This window comes from Bufo gargarizans, chromosome 1 (genome assembly GCF_014858855.1).
Source record: "Bufo gargarizans isolate SCDJY-AF-19 chromosome 1, ASM1485885v1, whole genome shotgun sequence".
NCBI classification, from domain to species: domain Eukaryota; kingdom Metazoa; phylum Chordata; class Amphibia; order Anura; family Bufonidae; genus Bufo; species Bufo gargarizans.
In genome coordinates this window covers 168,453,899-168,471,590 of record NC_058080.1, presented here as the reverse complement: position 1 = coordinate 168,471,590, position 17,692 = coordinate 168,453,899, and the positions used below count along the sequence as shown (strand labels likewise).

Genomic DNA, 17,692 nt, shown 5'->3' with positions numbered 1-17,692 from the left:
CACTTTGGGATGGCCGAGGTACAGTACCTGGGTCACCGGGTGGGGTGTGGGAAACAGCGACCAGAGCCGGCCAAGATAGAAGCTGTTGTCAATTGGCCCACCCCCACCACTAAAACTCAGTCCCTAGCATTCCTGGGCACAGCAGGGTACTACAGACGGTTTGTACCAGACTACAGCACACTTGCCAAACCCCTGACTGACCTGACCAAGAAAAACTTACCTCGACAGGTCCTGTGGTCTCCCCACTGTGAAACGGCTTTCCAAGCTCTCAAACTTGCTCTTGTCAACGCTCCCATCTTGGCGGCTCCAGCCCTTAACAAACGTTTTATCGTCCATACAGACGCTTCCATGTTTGGGCTGGGAGCTGTCCTCAGCCAAGTAGGCGAAGACGGAGGGGAGCACCCAGTTGTCTACATCAGCCGTAAGCTCCTGCCACGCGAAGTCAGCTATGCAGCGGTAGAAAAAGAGTGTTTGGCTTTGGTGTGTGCACTAAAGAAATTTACTCCCTATTTGTATGGACAAGAGTTCACTCTGGTTACCGACCATAACCCGTTGGTGTGGCTAAACCGGGTCTCGGGGGATAACGGCAGACTTTTACGTTGGAGTCTATCCTTACAACCCTTCAACTTCACCATTACCTACCGACCTGGGAAACAGATTGGCAACGCCGACGGGTTGTCCAGACAAACAGACCTCAGCCCAGCATAACCAGTGGTCTGGACAGCCTTAGTCTGCCCCGAAAAGGGGTCAGACAGTGTCTGCCAGAGTGTTCCACAAAAAGGGAGCACTGTTACAAAACTGTTAGTTACACTGTTACTGTTAGTTACACTGTGTGCAATTAAGTGCTATTTTGCCTCCCAGCTCTGTCTTTCACACGTGCCGGCACGAGTCCTTTGTGTTGGGCATGGGTAGCCGCCATTTCGGGACCTTGCACGTGGTCGCGGCCGTCTTATGCCCGAACAGCGGTGGTTGCCAGCAGTCGCCTGGATCTAAGGGCGGATGCGCAGACAGGCGAGCACCGCTGAGTCCTCCAGGACAGCATAGATTCGTGCTGGGGCTGCCGACCGACCGGCCATTCGGTGGAAGGACTAAACCTTGCAGGTAAACATCTGTCTTGCTTAACCTTCAAATCGCAGCCTCGACTCGTTTGTGGAGGGGGGAAGGATTATCCTAGCTGTAAGATCGTTACCGGGATTGTTCTACATTTACAGGATCCTTCTGGATATCGCGACGAAGCGGCTCCTCTCTCTCTCCCTAAACCGAGATCCAGACTATCTAAGCGGTCCAGCTTCCAGCTAGCCGGGGAGTAACCGTAACACTCTCCTTCATGGTCAAATAGCCCTTACACAACCAGGAGGTGTGTTTGGGGTCATTGTCCTGTTGAAAAATAAATGATGGTCCAACTAAACGCAAACCGGATGGCATTGACCTGGTCTATAATCTGATCTGCTGTTAACCTGCGATTTCTGAGGCTGGTGACTCGGATGAACTTATCCTCCGCAGCAGAGGTGACTCTTGGTCTTCCTTTCCTGGGGCGGTCCGCATGTGAGCCAGTTTCTTTGTAGCGCTTGATGGTTTTTGTGACTGCACTTGGGGACACTTTCAAAGTTTTCCCAATTTTTGGGACTGACTGACCTTAATTTCTTAAAGTAATGATGGCCACTCATTTTTCTTTACTTTGCTTTTTTCTTGCCATAATACAAATTCTAACAGTCTATTCAGTAGGACTATCAGCTGTATATCCACATGACTTCTCCACAACGCAACTGATGGTCCCAACCCCATTTATAAGGCGAGAAATCCCACTTATTAAACCTGACAGGGCACACCTGTGAAGTGAAAACCATTTCAGGTGACTACCTCTTGAAGCTCATCAAGAGAATGCCAAGAGTGTGCAAAGCAGTAATCAAAGCAAAAGGTGGCTCCTTTGAAGAACCTAGAATATGACATATTTTCAGCTTTTTCACACTTTTTTGTTATGTATATAATTCCACATGTGTTAATTCATAGTTTTGATATCTTCAGTGTGAATCTACAATTTTCATAGTCAAACTCTTTGAATGAGAAGGTGTGTCCAAACTTTTGGTCTGTACTGTATATATATATATATATATATATATATATACATATAGTCACAAGTTAAAGGGCTTATCCGAGAGTATAAAAATGTCCCCCAATATGCCAGGCCCCCCACATTGAATATACTTCCTGGCTCACTGCACCGCCCCTGGTCCTCACTCCTGCTTCTCCCCGTGCGCGGATGAAAACATCTGGTATCGGGGGGGGGGGGGGGGGCAGCAAGTGGCAGGCAGGGACTGGAAGGAGCTTCCCTAGCATTGCAGGTGACACTAGGGAGGCTTGTCCCTGTCCCTGCCTGCCATTGGCTGCTCCCTCCGACACCGGATGTTTTCATCCTTGCACGGGGAGAAGCGGCAGTGCGGGGACCAGGAGCGGCACAGGAAGCGGGGAGCAAGTAAAGTTTAAATACAGTGGGTTCATAGGAGATCTCTAACATTGTTCTGAATCTGTTGCTAATTCTCTACTTGTGTTCATCCAAGGCTGGTTTCAAACTGCTGGCAACCTGCTCCGGCATAGAACGCTAGGAATCGACCAGACAAAAATAGTTGCATGCAGCAGTATTTGTCCGTCCCATTCTCTGCAAATTTGCGTAATCGCGTCCGGACCACCTTCGGACCCCATTATAGTTAACTAGACATTAAGCCTGTTACAATAATGGGCACTAGAACAGTAGTGCATAAACATTAGTAGGAACAGTCTATATTAAATGGCAAGGGAACTTGACCACATTGTATGGCTGAGACTGCTGGCACTTTGACTGGCTGCACTGACTGGTGGCTGAAACGGCTGGCACTGACTGCTGGCTGAGACTGCTGGCACTGAATGGTGGCTGTGGCTGAGACTGCTGACACTGACTGGTGCCTGTGGCTGAGACTGCTGGCTGTGGCTTGGGGCTGAGACTGCTGGAACTGAGTGCTGGCTGTGGCTGAGACTGCTGACTGCAGCTGAGACTGCTGACACTGACTGGTGGCTAAAACTGTTGGCACTGAGTGATGGCTGAGACAGCTGGCACTGACTGGTGGCTGAGACTGCTGGCACTGTGATTGGAGGCTGTGGCTGTTGGCACAGACCTGCGACGTGTGGAGTGTTGATTGTTCGACGCGCCGTGCATGCCCAGTTCAATTACCGGCATACATGCATGGACACGCAGCCCTGAGCACGCACACAGGGCTTTTATTATTATGGATGGGGCCAGACAGCATTCTGGTAGCGTCCAGCAATGCCGGAACAGCCTGCCGGATTGGCAAACGCAAATGTGAAACAAGCCTTAGAAGCAGGACTGCACATGACAGAAGTATTGGTCAACAGTTTAGCAGTGAAGGTACTGTAAACCTAGGTGAAGTCTTGGGCATGCTCTGGAGACTACTGAACGACAATTTGTATGTATAATTTCAGTACTGGCAGCTCTCCTGAAGTGTCTGAACTCTGCCATTGTGCTGTCCTTCTGTTATTCCTCCTGTAAATGTATAAACAAACTAGCATGGGCATTACCTCTCTCCTTGTCAATAGACTGTGTCAGTACTGACTGAACAGTGTTAAAATGTATAGACACCCAATCAACAAGGATAATGGTTACACATATTCATACATTTCCAGGAGGGAGAAAAAAGAAATGGTACAACGCAGCATTCAAAAAAAAAAACATACTACAGAATTGTTATTTTAATATATATTTTTTTTAAAGAATGCAAAAATTGTACTACAGTAAATACGGTAGATATGTCAGGAGAACTGACAGGTCCACTTGACCTATGGCGAGGCTGGTCATAAGATTCCAGGCCATGTCCACTCGTGGCAGATAATGACCGCACTGTTTGGTGATAGCCTCTGGCAGGTCATCACTATCACATCAGGGTTGGGAACCAACTCCTGGCACCTTCACTGATCATCTGCTGCATCCCACTAAGTATAGGGCACCAATATTACAGTCTCAGACAATTCCTTTAAGTTTTAAAATATGTTTTAATTGAGGCTCCAGCTTTTAAAATAACAAACTAGGAAAACCCTAGTATATGATGACATGTACATAAGAAATGTGATTTGTTGGTTTAAAAAGTATAGAGGCCATTAAAGCATTCCTACTACTATCATTCCTCAATCATTGCCGTCACTAAAATCATATTTTACAACAAAGATCAACAAGGATGATGCTGAGAGTTATGCTTCTTTTCAGCGCTGGTCTCCTGGGACAAAGAAGCCATGGATATGAAAACATTCAGCTGTTACCATAGAGAGAAATCCTACATACAATGGTACAGAATAAACGTATGGTACAAAGTCATTGTGCCCTGCGTCCTGTAATGGCATCAAGGACTGGAGGGTCTGTACACGTATAGCAATGACCAGTGCGGCTATGATGTTATGTGGTGGCAAAGAAAACATTAAACTGCACGCTGCTTTACACTTTGTAATGCCATCAGCCGTCTAGTATAGCATTTTTCCTTTTTATTATATTATCAATACTAAAATGCAGCAGTCAGATTCATGATTTGAATTGTTAGATCTCCTAAGAAAAAAATGAAGGAGGATATTCTCAACATAGCAGCGGTCAGGGGTGCTGCTGTTTAAAAAAAAAAAAAAAAAAGCTTGCCCCTTTACTGAAGTCATCAATGGAGATCTCCATTAATTGTCAGTTCCAATGTAGTTTAAAGCAGAACTCATTTTCAATACTATGTGTACCAACAACTGGCTTTAACAATCCTCAATCACCACTAATATGTAATAATACCACCTTCCTTATCTGCAACTTACACAGGTAGCTGACAATAAAGCTCTGACAATCCTAGAGGCCTCTGTTAGTCCTCTGACTACCTTGTACACTCTTGGTACCTAGCCACCCAGACCTCTCTAACCATTTAGATGCTGTGGTCAACATTGCCTACAGCATCTAAGGGGTTAAACTACAGAGATTGGAGTTATCTCCTATCCTGGTCATTACAGTGGAGTGTCAGCTGTATAACACAGACAGTAATTACAAGGGATGGAAAAGGGTAAAATAATATCCATGTGTTAGGATTGTTAACATGAAAGTCAACATTTGGACAACATTTAAAGTAATGACTTTACTCTACTTCATGTGCTGCATGTCAATCTACTCTCTATTTTTCAACAGGGAAACTGTCAGCAATGCTGACAGTTTCCTGTTGGTCGGCACAGAGAAATGGCTGGTTTAGTTAGTAAAATAAGCCAGTCAGACAGACCCCTTCAGACACAGCCCAGGTCGCATGCCAGGACTGGAACAGCCATCATCAGATATGGGCACCTTGAATAACAGAAGTATATTAGTAAGTGATGTAATTTTCTAATGTAGAGCACTAATATTTTTTTAATGTGCAGTTGAATGGACAATTGACTCTAAGAGATAGAAAACATAAAATATATTTAAAAGGAATGTTACGTCAGAATCAGAAAATTACCTATTATTAAAATTAAGTTTTTATTTTCTGGATATGTTTTAAAAACAATTGTGGTTTTTCTTCTAATTTTCCATGTCACTATTTATATTATAAAAATTGTGAAGGCTTACAGTTTTCACTCTGGCTGCTGAGACTTATAACCTAATGCTTAATGCTGAGTTCAGATCTCTGTCACCGCCAGCTCTGTGAGAAGGTCTGTTAGACGTTCTACGCTACCTCTTGCATGACGTTCTTTGTTTTGGTTTTACTTTGTCATCTCCTTTCCTTCTCCCAGCTGTCACCTATTTGCACTGATTGTCTCCCTTTATATTCCCTCCCATGCTGCCTCACTTTGCGGTTTATACTTCTTCCTGGATGAGTTGTTCACTGCTGGATACTGCTTCTCCTGATTCCTCAGATAAGTCTGTTTCCTTTATTTGTGTTTCCTTGCTGGCTTGATTGTAGGTGACCCTGACTCTGTCCGTATTAAGTGCAGGGAGCCGGTGGTCGTGTTCCCTCACTATTATAGGGTTTTCAGGTGTCACTTAGTATAAGGTACGTGGGCATGCAATAGTCTACCATAAATACCTTTGCATGGGCATAGCAGTCAGGGAGAGCTCTAGGGGTTTTATAGGGCTCACCCATATGCTCCTTAGTTTGGGATCTAGCCAGTCGGATGTTTATAAGTTCCAGCTTTCTGCAACACCATCCGTGACAATCTCAGGAGTCATCTCATTATCATCACAGGCAAGATTACAATTATGAGTTACATCTACATCTTATAGAATCAAACCATTGACAATAGGTGATTGTGACAACTCACCTCTGCTAAGCTGATGGTACTGGGAAAAAGTTGGGGAGAGCAGTAAAAACATTCCTTTTTTGGAGATTGTCTCATCAGGAGAAGGGTGAATATGAAACCGCTAGGGCAGAGTTTCAATGTGAAGTGCTCTCTACATTTCATATTTACACTACTCCTGATAATAAAAGTTATCAGAAAAGGCATGTTTATATGTTTGTCCTGCTCTCCCAGCCTCTACCTTGTGCTATCAACAATTTAGCATGGTCAAAACTGCTCACTGACTCCCTTTAACAAAGCTAAGTAGCAGCTCAGGCAAGATGGCTGCCCCCACAACCATGTACAAATGTAACACAAAATACAATTAGAAACTGAAAATTATTAGAATTCAAGAATATGTTTCAGTATCTGGTTTTAATTAGTAGAAAAACAATGTTTACTTTGATTTTCATTATCAGCATTCTTAATAAAGTATATACAGTAGAATGTGAAATACTGATGTTGTTACTGTTGATACTGTTGATCCATTTGTTCAAAGATGAATAAAACAGATGAAATTTTGTAATATATCTTTATCAGAGAAAGATATTTAGTATTCTTCTCATGCTTCCTCTTCCGCCTCACTATCTCTCAAGTCCTGTGTTACAGACAATGGTTGTGGAACCACTGTGCCAACCAACAGATTTGGCTATGGGCTACATCTATCCTGGTAGCTTCCTGGTATTCACCCTTTAAACCCTATATAATTTGGTTTTGGCGGCAGGGAACACACCAGGCCGCTACACTCTTGGAGTAGTCTCCGTGTGGTTGGCTGATGACTCACAGGGCCAGAAACAGTGTTGCTTGGCACCGAGGGAACAGTCAAACTCATAGTCAAAAACAGGCCACGGTCAGGGTGGCCACAGTCTGCGTGAATCCATGAAGCAGTCCAAAGGTCAGGACAAGCAGCAAAGGGTCAGAATCCAGGAATTATAGCACCTTTGCAGGATCTAGCAAGCTAGAAATTCCTAGTGCTCAGGCACCTTTTCCATAAATACCTAATGCTCAGGCACTTTTTTTCTGAAATATCCATAGAAGTCCAGCCATAGGCTGGTGCAGATTGTATACAGTTGTGCTGGCCTTTTAAGAGCTGGGAAGCATGTGCGCACCATATGGAACACAGGAAGAGGCCTAGCAGCTAGGCTGTGCCATGCAGTGTGGGACACAGGAGTCCAGTGTCTGGCCCTGCTGCTGGAGGGCAAAGGAATACCAGCTGGACCCGGCCACTGGACAGAAGCTAGAATGCCCACCCCAGATATCGGTATGGCAGTGGGCATGGAGTGCCGCCATTACATCTTGTCTTAAATGAAGATGGCTGCCTGCTCACTGAAAATGATCAGATGACATCGATGTCTAGGGGAGGAGAAGAGAGTCGCTGATGGAGACAGGCAGAGGCAGAGAGACTGACTCAGAGAGACTTTTGCTGATTTGTAAGTGATTTACTGTCTAACTTAATTGCTGGATTTACATCTAAATGCTCAGCACTGTTGTATAATGTCCCCCATTACTGCTGCTGCTTCTGAGGAGATACTACAAAGAGTTAAGAAGCAGATAATGCTGCTCATCCATGTTCTATGTATGGGCAGACATGATACCAACTACTCTCCACCCACTAGCTCTGAAAAACCTGAGAATTATAGACTGCTAAAAATACAGGATACAATCTCATAATGGTCACAAATAGTGTTACTTTTCATGTGCACCCACAAGGCAGCTTTTTCTAAAAAAAAAAAAAGACCTGAAACGACAGTTGCATTTTAAGCAGATCATATGAAGAGTGAGTGGATGTTCTAAAAAATGTATATTTATACTAGATTAGTTGGGTATATTTGGCAGCTTCTAGTAAGATGTCTCTCACAATAGAAGTAGGAGGAGGACTGGATTAAAATCATCAGCCTTTAATGTTGCATTCCAATGCCTTGATACAACCGCTACGCCAGCTCACTGGGATAAAGGCATTGATGTGGATTGACAGATACATCTTACACAGCTATGTATTTCTAAAATATACAAGTGTTATATATTTTACTTTACTTGCAGCCTTTATGCATCTAGTACTGTTGCACTCCTATTATCCATTTGACCTAAAAGGCCATATGGCAGGTAATTGTCCTGCTGGAACAACTGACCTTTAGGGCACATTCACACGACCATAGCAATTGGAGACAAGAAAAGAACATGCTCTATCTTTTTTGCGGGGCTGCGGAACGGAACTATGGATGCAGACAGCACACAAAGATGCAGTCTTTTGCGGCCCCATTGAAATGAATGGGTCCACACCCGTTCCGACAAATGTATCTACAAAAATTTTGCTCCACTCCTGGCATAAATATCCTAAATCTTTATTTATGCATTTAGTGCTGATATGTTGGTCTTAGGTTGAAAACTGTGAAATAACGTTTTGTGAATTTTTTGCGGATAAGATCTTTTAATCATGACAGACTTTATTTAAAGGGGTTGTCTAAGATAATTAAAGTCTTGAATAAGGCTTAAAAGGGCTTTAAAATAAAAAACATGCTATGGTCAACCCTTTCTATACCGTCACTCTCTGCAACCAGATCAGACACTTAAATAAGCTATTAAAGGTGTTGTCGAGGATTATAAAAAATCTCAGACAAGCCCTAAAAGGGTTTAAAATAAAATGAACATACATATTTCTCTAGCTCTTTTCCTTGTGTCACTGGTGCAGTGACCTAGTCAATCACTGCTAAAAGGGTTAACATTGTGGATCACTGCTTAAAGGGTTAAAGGGGTTGTCAGTTTTTTTTATATTGATGACCTATCCTCAGGAAAGGTCATCAATATCAGAACAGCAAGGGGCCAACTCCTGGCACCCCTGTCGATCACCTATTTGAAGAGAAAGCAGCGCTGCCTTCTCTTCATTGTTTACCTGCTCGCCATGGCAACTGCAGCAGTTAGCAGGTGTAATTACAACTAAACTGTCCTATTCATTTCAATGGGACGGCTACTTCATATTCAAGTCATAAGAGCGATGCTTTATCTTCAAACAGCTGGCCATCTGATCTGCAGTATGAAACCTAAAAGGTAATGTATGGGTGGGAATATGTTAATATAGCAGTCTTTAGTTCCCAGGAGACAAGCTGGCTTTTCATAAACACCCCTCCCCTGCTTGTGACAGGGCTCCATAGGAATGTATGGAATCTCCCATAAACTGCATTGATAATTCATTGCAGTCCATGGGAGAAGAGATCTAAATATTGCATGAAGGGGGACTTAAAAAAAGTTAAAAAAAAGTTTTTTCAAAGATAAAAAAATATAAAGATTGAAATCAACCCCCTTTCTCCGCAATAAAAATAATTCAAAACACCTGAACTATTAAAATATAAACGTATTTAAAGGGGTTTTCTGGGAATTAAGAAAATGAAAATACTTAATTATTACTTCATTAAAACTATATTTCCAAATACCTTACATTAGTTATAATGGCTCGTTTTATCTGGGGAGCAATCATTATGAGAAACAAAATGGCCGCTGTCCTATTAGTGCGCACAAAACCTGTTCTAATCACACAACAAGATAAGTTACTTCACAACACTAAGATAAAGAGCTGCCTCATCCTCCTCTCTGCTCTACCTGTTGGGGATTATGATCCTGAATACAGATGATAAGATCTTTAGCTGAATCTCTGTTGGAATTGAGTTCATAAGCAGATGTGGCTAATCAGCAGCAGCACTTGTATGCAGTCTACATTACCACAGCCCCACATTACCCCAGTTATTACCACAGTCTGTCCTGTCCATCTTTTCTGTACTTCATTTCTCCTCATGAACTCTATTCCCACAAAGATTCAGCTAAATATCATATTAAACTGTATTCAGGATCATAATCCCTGACAAGTAGAGCAGAGAGGAGGATGAGGCAGCTCTTTACCTCAGTGTTGTAAAGTAACCTGTCTTGCTGTGTGATTAGGACAGGTTTTATTTGTACTAATAGGACAGCGGCCATTTTATTTCTCCTAATGATTGCTCCATTAGCAGGGTTTTCCAGCTTTATTTCACTTTTTATTTACCCCCCTCTCAAAATAAAAAAATATATAATCCTTTAGAAACATCTATTTGACTTTCTTTTTTGTTTGTTAATGGATTCAAAGGATTTCAGTGGAGCTGACAAATTGATAATGTCTAATTTTTTCGATGCTTTTCAACTAAAATATCCTGATGGATCAACTTTCTTGTACAATGAATGTATATGGCAACAGGATGCTACAGAATACACATCCTGTTGCATCATCCTGTTTGACAGGAAAAAAAGGACATTTTAACAGGAGGAAATTGTCTTAAAAAACCTAGCCTAAATCCAGGTGTGGATATTGACTGTAGCATTTAGGAGGTTAATATGGCGGGAGCAAAATGTTCTTTTTATTCTCGGCCACTATAGCGGGAACCAGGCTGTCATTCACTCTCGGGCTTCTGATATTGATCACACAGGAACAGCATACCAACATACCAGTGACATACATGTACGTCATGATGTGTTCAAGGACATCAACTAATAGATCCATGTTAAAGCCTTGTTAGAAAAGTGAAAAAAATCTGTGTCATTCATTGTAGTTTAAAGTTACAAATCACTTAAGAAGAGCTTTGATTTCTGCATAACAGCCTTTTCTTTTATATTTGTGAAGCATATAGAAGACTCTTTAATATTAACATTAGTGGCATTGCGATTATACTGGTTCAAAGTCCAGAAGAATAGTGCCAACATTATTGTGAAATGCCCTTAAAGGGAACCTGTCATGTTGAAAGTGTAGCTCAAACTGTGGGCAGAATGTTATAGAGCAGGAGAAGCTGAGCAGATTGATATACCGTTTTGAGGGAAAAGATTCAGTACAACTTGTAATTTATTAATTTGAATTCCTGCTTATTCTGAGCCTAGGAGTCCAGTGGGCGGGCCCAAACAATGATTATTGTATATGTGTGTACAGAGATAGCTAGCACCACCAATGACATTTTAAGAGTGTTTATAAATGGCAGCTCCAGTTTACTTGACATAAGATGATTTTCAGAATACAATGTAATATGATATTTAGGGTTCCATCACTTAAAGGGGTTATCCCATGATTAATGTAAAAATTTAAAATCATACATAGTCTAGTACATGACGATCTCTTTCTAATAAAGCTAGAACCGGCCCTGTACCTCACATGGATCCACAGATCTCCCTATTCATTGCTTCTATTGTTCTGCTAGATTTATTTTAAGCTGACAGCTCATGGAGCGTGTACTTTCTCAGGGGGCAGTTGAAGGATAGAATTGAGCATGTGCTTCCATCTCAGTGAGAAGGACAGAGAATTTAGAAAAACAACAAACCGTAGGTGGCGCTATACAGATAGATTTCATTGAATAATTGAGTAGCTACAATATATTTTCAGTTACATGCAAATACAAAAGTATTCAGATCCAGGTGCTGGTTTGAAAACTGTAGAATTTTATTTGCAGGACAACCCCTTTAATGTTATTTTACTTGGTCATCTGTAGTAGATTTTCAGTAAAGGTCAGTTGCTGTACTTGTGGTAAAGGCCACCACCGACATTTTTGAACAATATAACCTCACATACTACTACATTCAAATGTACAGTGCCTTGCAAAAGTATTCACTCCCCTTGACTTTTTTCGTATTTTGGTGCCTCACAACCTGGAATTAACATGGATTGTTTGAGGATTTGCATAATTTAATTTACAGAACATGCCCACAACTTTGAAGATGTTAGTTTTTTTGTTGTGAAGCAAACAACAAATAGGACAAAATAACAGAAAAAGTCAATGTGCATAACTATTCACCCCCCCCTCCTAATGTCAATACTTTGTAGAGCCACCTTTTGCGGCAATCAAAGCTCCAAGTCGCTTTGGATAAGTCTCTATGAGCTTGCCACATCTTACCACTGGGATTTTTGCCCATTCATCCTTGCAAAACTTCTCCAGCTCATTCAAGTTGGATGGTTTGCACTTGTGAACAGCAATCTTTAAGTCTGACCACAGATTTTCTATTGGATTGAGATCTGGACTTTGACTAGGCCATTCCAACACATTTACATGTTTCCCCTTTAAACCACTCAAGTGTTGCTTTAGCAGAGTGTTTGGGGTCATTGTCCTGCTGGAAGATGAACCTCCATCCTAGCCTCAAATCATGCACAGAGTGGTACAGGTTTTGCTCAAGAATATCCCTGTATTTAGCACCATCCATCTTTCCCTAAACTCTGACCAGTTTTCCAGTCCCGGCTGCTGAAAAACATCCCCACAGCATGATGCTGCCACCACCATGTTTTACTGTGGGGATGGTGTTCTTTGGGTGATGTTATGGATTTGCGCCAGACATAGCGTTTTCTTTGATGGCCGAAAAGTTCAATTTTAGTATCATCAGACTAGAGCACCTTCCTCCATACATTTTGAGAGTCTCACACATGCCTTTTCCCAAACTCACAACGTGCCTTTTTGTTTTTAGCTGAAAGTAATGGCTTTCTTCTGGCCACTCTGCCATAAAGCCCAACTCTATGGAGCGCACGGCTTATTGTCATCCTATGTACAGATACTCCAGTCTCTGCTGCGGAACTCTGCAGCTCCTACAGGGTTACCTTAGGTCTATGTGCTGCCTCTCTGATTAATGCCCTCCTTGCATGGTTCGTGAGTTTTGGTGGGTGGCCGTCTCTTGGCAGGTTTGCTGTTGTGCCATGTTCTTTCCATTTGGTTATGATAGATTTGATGGTGCTCCTGGGGTTCATCAAAGATTTGGATATTTTTTTTATAACTTAACACTGACTTGTACTTCTCAACAACATTGTCCCTTACTTGTTTGGAGAGTTCCTTGGTCTTCATGGCAGTGTTTGGTTAGTGTTGCCTCTTGCTTAGTTGTTGCAGCCTCTGGGGCCTTTCAAAAAAGGTGTGTATATGTAATGACAGATCATGTGACACTTAGATTGCACACAGGTGGACATCATTTCACTAATTATGTGACTTCTGAAGGTAATTGCTTGCACCAAAGCTTTTTATGGGCTTCCTAAGAAAGGTGGTGAATACATACGCACATGCCAATTTTCTGCTTTCTATTTCTAACAAAAAGTTTCATTTATATATTTTTCTAATTTCACTTCACCAATTTAGACTATTGTGTTCTGATCCATAACATAAAATTTAGAATAACAAAACATTGAGCTTAAGGCTGTAATGTAACAAAATACTAAAAAAAAGTCAAGTGGGGTGAATACTTTTGCAAGGCACTGTACATTGACAAACACAAGGAAGATACAGACAACAAAACCATTCTTACTTGCAACTGCAATAAAGAATGTAATGCTGGAGCTTTGGTTCAAATTAAAGAGGTTTTCCAGTAATTATACTCTTTTTACTTATTCCCGTAGCCTGCATCACCCATAGAAAAACTAATACTTACCCGCTTCCTGACACTCTGATCCTGTGCGCTGGCTCAAGCTTATCCAGACCGTGGCTTGTTTTCTTCTGGATGACTATGGACATGGCCCCAAGCTCCGCTGCCGTCAATGACTGGCTTCAACGGTGACATGTTTTCACTGACTGGCTGCAGCAACGCAGGTGACCATGTCTATACTCGGCTGTAAGAAAACAAGTTGGGGACCAAAAGATGAACTAGCAGGAATGAGCAGACAGGACCAGGGTGGCACAGAGCAGGTAAGTATAAATTTATCTGTAGGTGATGCAGGCTACAGGTATAAGTGAAAAGAGTATAATTCCCGTTAAACCCTTAGTCCAGTCGCATATGTCTGGATAAAATCTTCCAAAAATAATTAAATGTGCATAGGATAGAAAGCCAATTGACTTGGCATAAGTTAACATGCAGTCCAACATTCTTAGAAATCAAGTGTATTCAGCTTATCTAGTAGCATACACTGAAGTGTTGAAGACAAGAGAAGTGCAGTAGAGGAGCATCCATTTAAATAATACCACACTTAGCTATCAGGGTTAAATACAACCGAAAACACATAAGCATGGTTTTCTTGTATGTGGTCATTGGATTTTTATCAGAATTATCAATAAATTTGATTTTTGTAATAGATGCTGGATCCTCCTGCTTTTCTACTATACAGTCTGACATAGTATTTTAAACTATTATTTTTTCCCTTAAAATAAAAGGATGGTCCTCTTCAACTATTCCCTGGTGCCTACATTTGCAGTTACCCAACTTATCTAGAAGCAGATGTAAACAGTAAACAGAATAGATTTTTAACCACTTCGCAGAGGAGGACAACATCATACTGACTGACATTTGTTAATGAATATAGTATTTCAAAAACTGCATCAAAAAGCTTGAAGGTGAAACCCCTGGGTAAATGTAGATTTGACAGGTGGCTGTAATAAATCTAATTCAGGAAACCAGATCAACATTACAATAGAGCAAACACATCCTCTTACCTTGAGGGAACTCAAACTTTCTGCTCACAGATGGCAAAGTTCGATTAAGCCCCAGTATCCGATCCAAGTGGAAAGCAAACACTTCACTCATGTCCAAGGGTCTTCTAACAAGACCACAAATTCCCTGGCATGCTGAGGATGGGACAGATGGAGCAATCTTTTTCTTGGACGGGGTTTCATAGATGAGATAAGCCTGGTTAGAAGGCAACTGTGTTATTTTCTTTATTCTTGATTCAGCTAGGAACCTCATTGTCCGGATATCTTCAGCACTAAACCAAGGAGGGGCACGATCACTGTAAATCCTAATGTTACTCTGGTGACTATCTCCCCTTGCATCCCTCAATATAATTGTTGCTGTGTCCCTAGACTTGAGATGAGTGGGGGTTCCTTTCTGTATATACCTGTCCATAAGCTTGTCCTCCAGTCTACCAGTGTCCTGCATGCTATATCCAAACTCATGTTGTCCAACAATTCCAAACTTCCTCCTCTTCTTTGGTCTCACTGTCCCCCTAATGTTGGATGGTTTGCTCCTCTTGGACCGTAGGGTGATATATACAACATTTGGCTGGAGTGTTGTAGAACTGTTTAGAGCAGTTCCAAGTGGCTGGGAATTTTCAACATAAAAAGTATTTTGTTCCACAAAGTTCCTCTGCTGTTCAGAAGCTCCATCACCATCAATCTGATTAGTCTTCCTAGAATCCTTATGCTGTGGGAAAAAACTACCTGCCTGGGTCACTACAAAAATCCCATAGAGCAAACAAGCAGTGCAGACCAGCAGCAGATTCCTCCTGCTCTTGGGACGCCTCCCACCCCAAATCCTGAAGATCCAGGAGAAGAATAATAGTATGAATGAGCTCCTAAGTGTTCCTGGGCGAGTAGAGGTCATCTCTCTAGGCATCCTACATAGTGACAGCTGCTAAAAAGCTGGGATCTCCTGCTGGGATCTTGCATTCTGCTTAGAAATACTATATGAAGCAGAGGAAGGAGTCTGTGTTGAGCCTGAGATCAGGAATGTGACTGTGACCCTCCACCGCACAGAGCCTTCTATCAACCACCACTAGGGAAGTGAATGAATGGAGTCAACTGTATAAACACAGAGAGGAGGAGATCTCCAGTGCAAATGTCAGGGGCTGACTGCCTAGCAATTGTTACTGGGAGCTCATATCTGTCCTGCCAGCAAATGTCTCTGTGCATTAAGAGTTAATTCCTCAGCTTATGAAGACTATCTTCATATAAAAGTATGCTGCTATGAGCTGACAGTAACTCTATTATATAACAGCATAGGAATTCCAGCGAGAATTAGAAACATGCTTGTGTACTCCACTTAAATGGAAACAATGTCTCAAGACTTCAACTCCCTTTTTCCCAGTAATCGCCTTATAATGACAGGTCACCATGATCAATTCATTTTTGGTCCATGAAGTTCTTTAGCCCTATGTCTTTCTTTGGAATTTGGTGTTAGTTCTGTCTGGACTGCTGGATCTTGTTAGTTGTGGCTGGACTTTGCAGGATTTTCTAAGAGCTGTAATAATAATGTGATGTGGAAATGTTCTATGCAGACCCTAGGCAGCAGCCTAGCAATCTTCTGTCCTCTTCCTCTGTCTCCAGGTGTTTTCTTCTACTTGTAGATGTGGGTAGCTTACAGTGAGGAAATGGGGCTGCTCCATGTCTCTTGTACTGTGACTGAGTGATATGTAGTTACTGCATTTTATCTGCTTATATCTGTCCAAACACAGAGGGAGGGTGGGGAGCTGTGCTTTTTTTCTCCTAGAAATAGCTACACTCAGTGTTGCAACTAGCAATATGTGTTGAACAGCAGAAAAAAAACTGTGAATGTTTCAATATGATAAATATATTAAGTAAATATACAATATATAATGTAGTTACATAAACACTCTGTATATAGTCCACATGTCTATTTTTCAACATTGTCACCTAAGGCAGGGTTCCTCAACTCCAGTCCTTAGGGCCCACCTGCCAGTCATGTTCTCAGGATTTCCTTAGTATTGAGAAGGTGATATAATTAGTGTCAGTACATCAGGACTTACCACAGGTATTCATTCTTTGGGATATTCTCAAATCATGAGCAGTAGGTAGGCCCTGAGGACTGGAGTTGAGGAACACTGACCTAAGACACCTAACATGGCCACAGACTAACAAATCCAATACCTGCTGCTCTGTTCCAACTCTGTTTTAGGACTCCCGCACAAGACCGTGGGGCCACATTGACCTTGCTGTGGACCACAAACCACTGCCATTTCAATGGGTCCGCGATCCGCAAGATGCAGTGAAAGATAGGACATATCCTATTTTTTGCAGTGCGGAGACACTGTGAGTTTAACTGGCCTTGGAGGGGGTGTCTGTAGCGCTTACCTAGAAGTGACAGGAGGCTTGACCAGGGGAACACCTGACTGATATCAGGAATAAAAAAAGATACCCCACTCGCAACTTATGTAAATACCCAACATGGAGGGAAGAGCACATGCATGAAATTTTGTTGGCATTGAGCTGATCCTGTCACTCACCAGAAGGGGGGACTGGGACAAGAAAATCTTCCAACGAGAAACTTGGATTTTCCATCTAAAAACCCATATGCTATCTATGTTCTACTGGGTCCTCCTTGCGTGACAAATGCAAAAGCTAAAAGGTACTGTACATTTAAAAGGGGGTATACATACATAATTTAAAACAAAACAAAAACAAGTACAATAAATACTAACTTTTTAACAGACTGGTACAGAGGAGGAAAGGATCCTGCCACAGAGGGATTACAATCCAGAAAGGAAGGGAGAAGGAGACAGCAGCTGAGGGTACAAGCTGCTCATCTGGCTGTGTAGTGGTAGCATGCTTATTGTGGGTGGTAGGATTTCCTGAAGGGGTGAGGTTTTAGGATGTTTTTGAAGGTTTGGATGTTGGGGAGAATCTGATGTACTGGAGTAGTGATTTCCAGAGTATGGGAGATACACATGAGAAATCCTCTA

The 17,692-nt window shown here is 42.1% G+C and overlaps 1 protein-coding gene across 1 annotated transcript in view; it reads right to left on the bottom strand.

Moving 5' to 3' along the window:
* GASK1B (golgi associated kinase 1B) overlaps positions 1-16,361 on the bottom strand; it is a 62,322-nt gene extending 45,961 nt beyond the window's left edge. The window contains exon 1 of the mRNA XM_044300069.1: positions 14,712-16,361. Within this exon, the coding sequence (XP_044156004.1) occupies positions 14,712-15,609 (898 nt within the window). The 5' untranslated portion in view covers positions 15,610-16,361. The remainder of the gene's footprint in view (positions 1-14,711) is intronic.
* Positions 16,362-17,692: the final 1,331 nt, after the last annotated feature.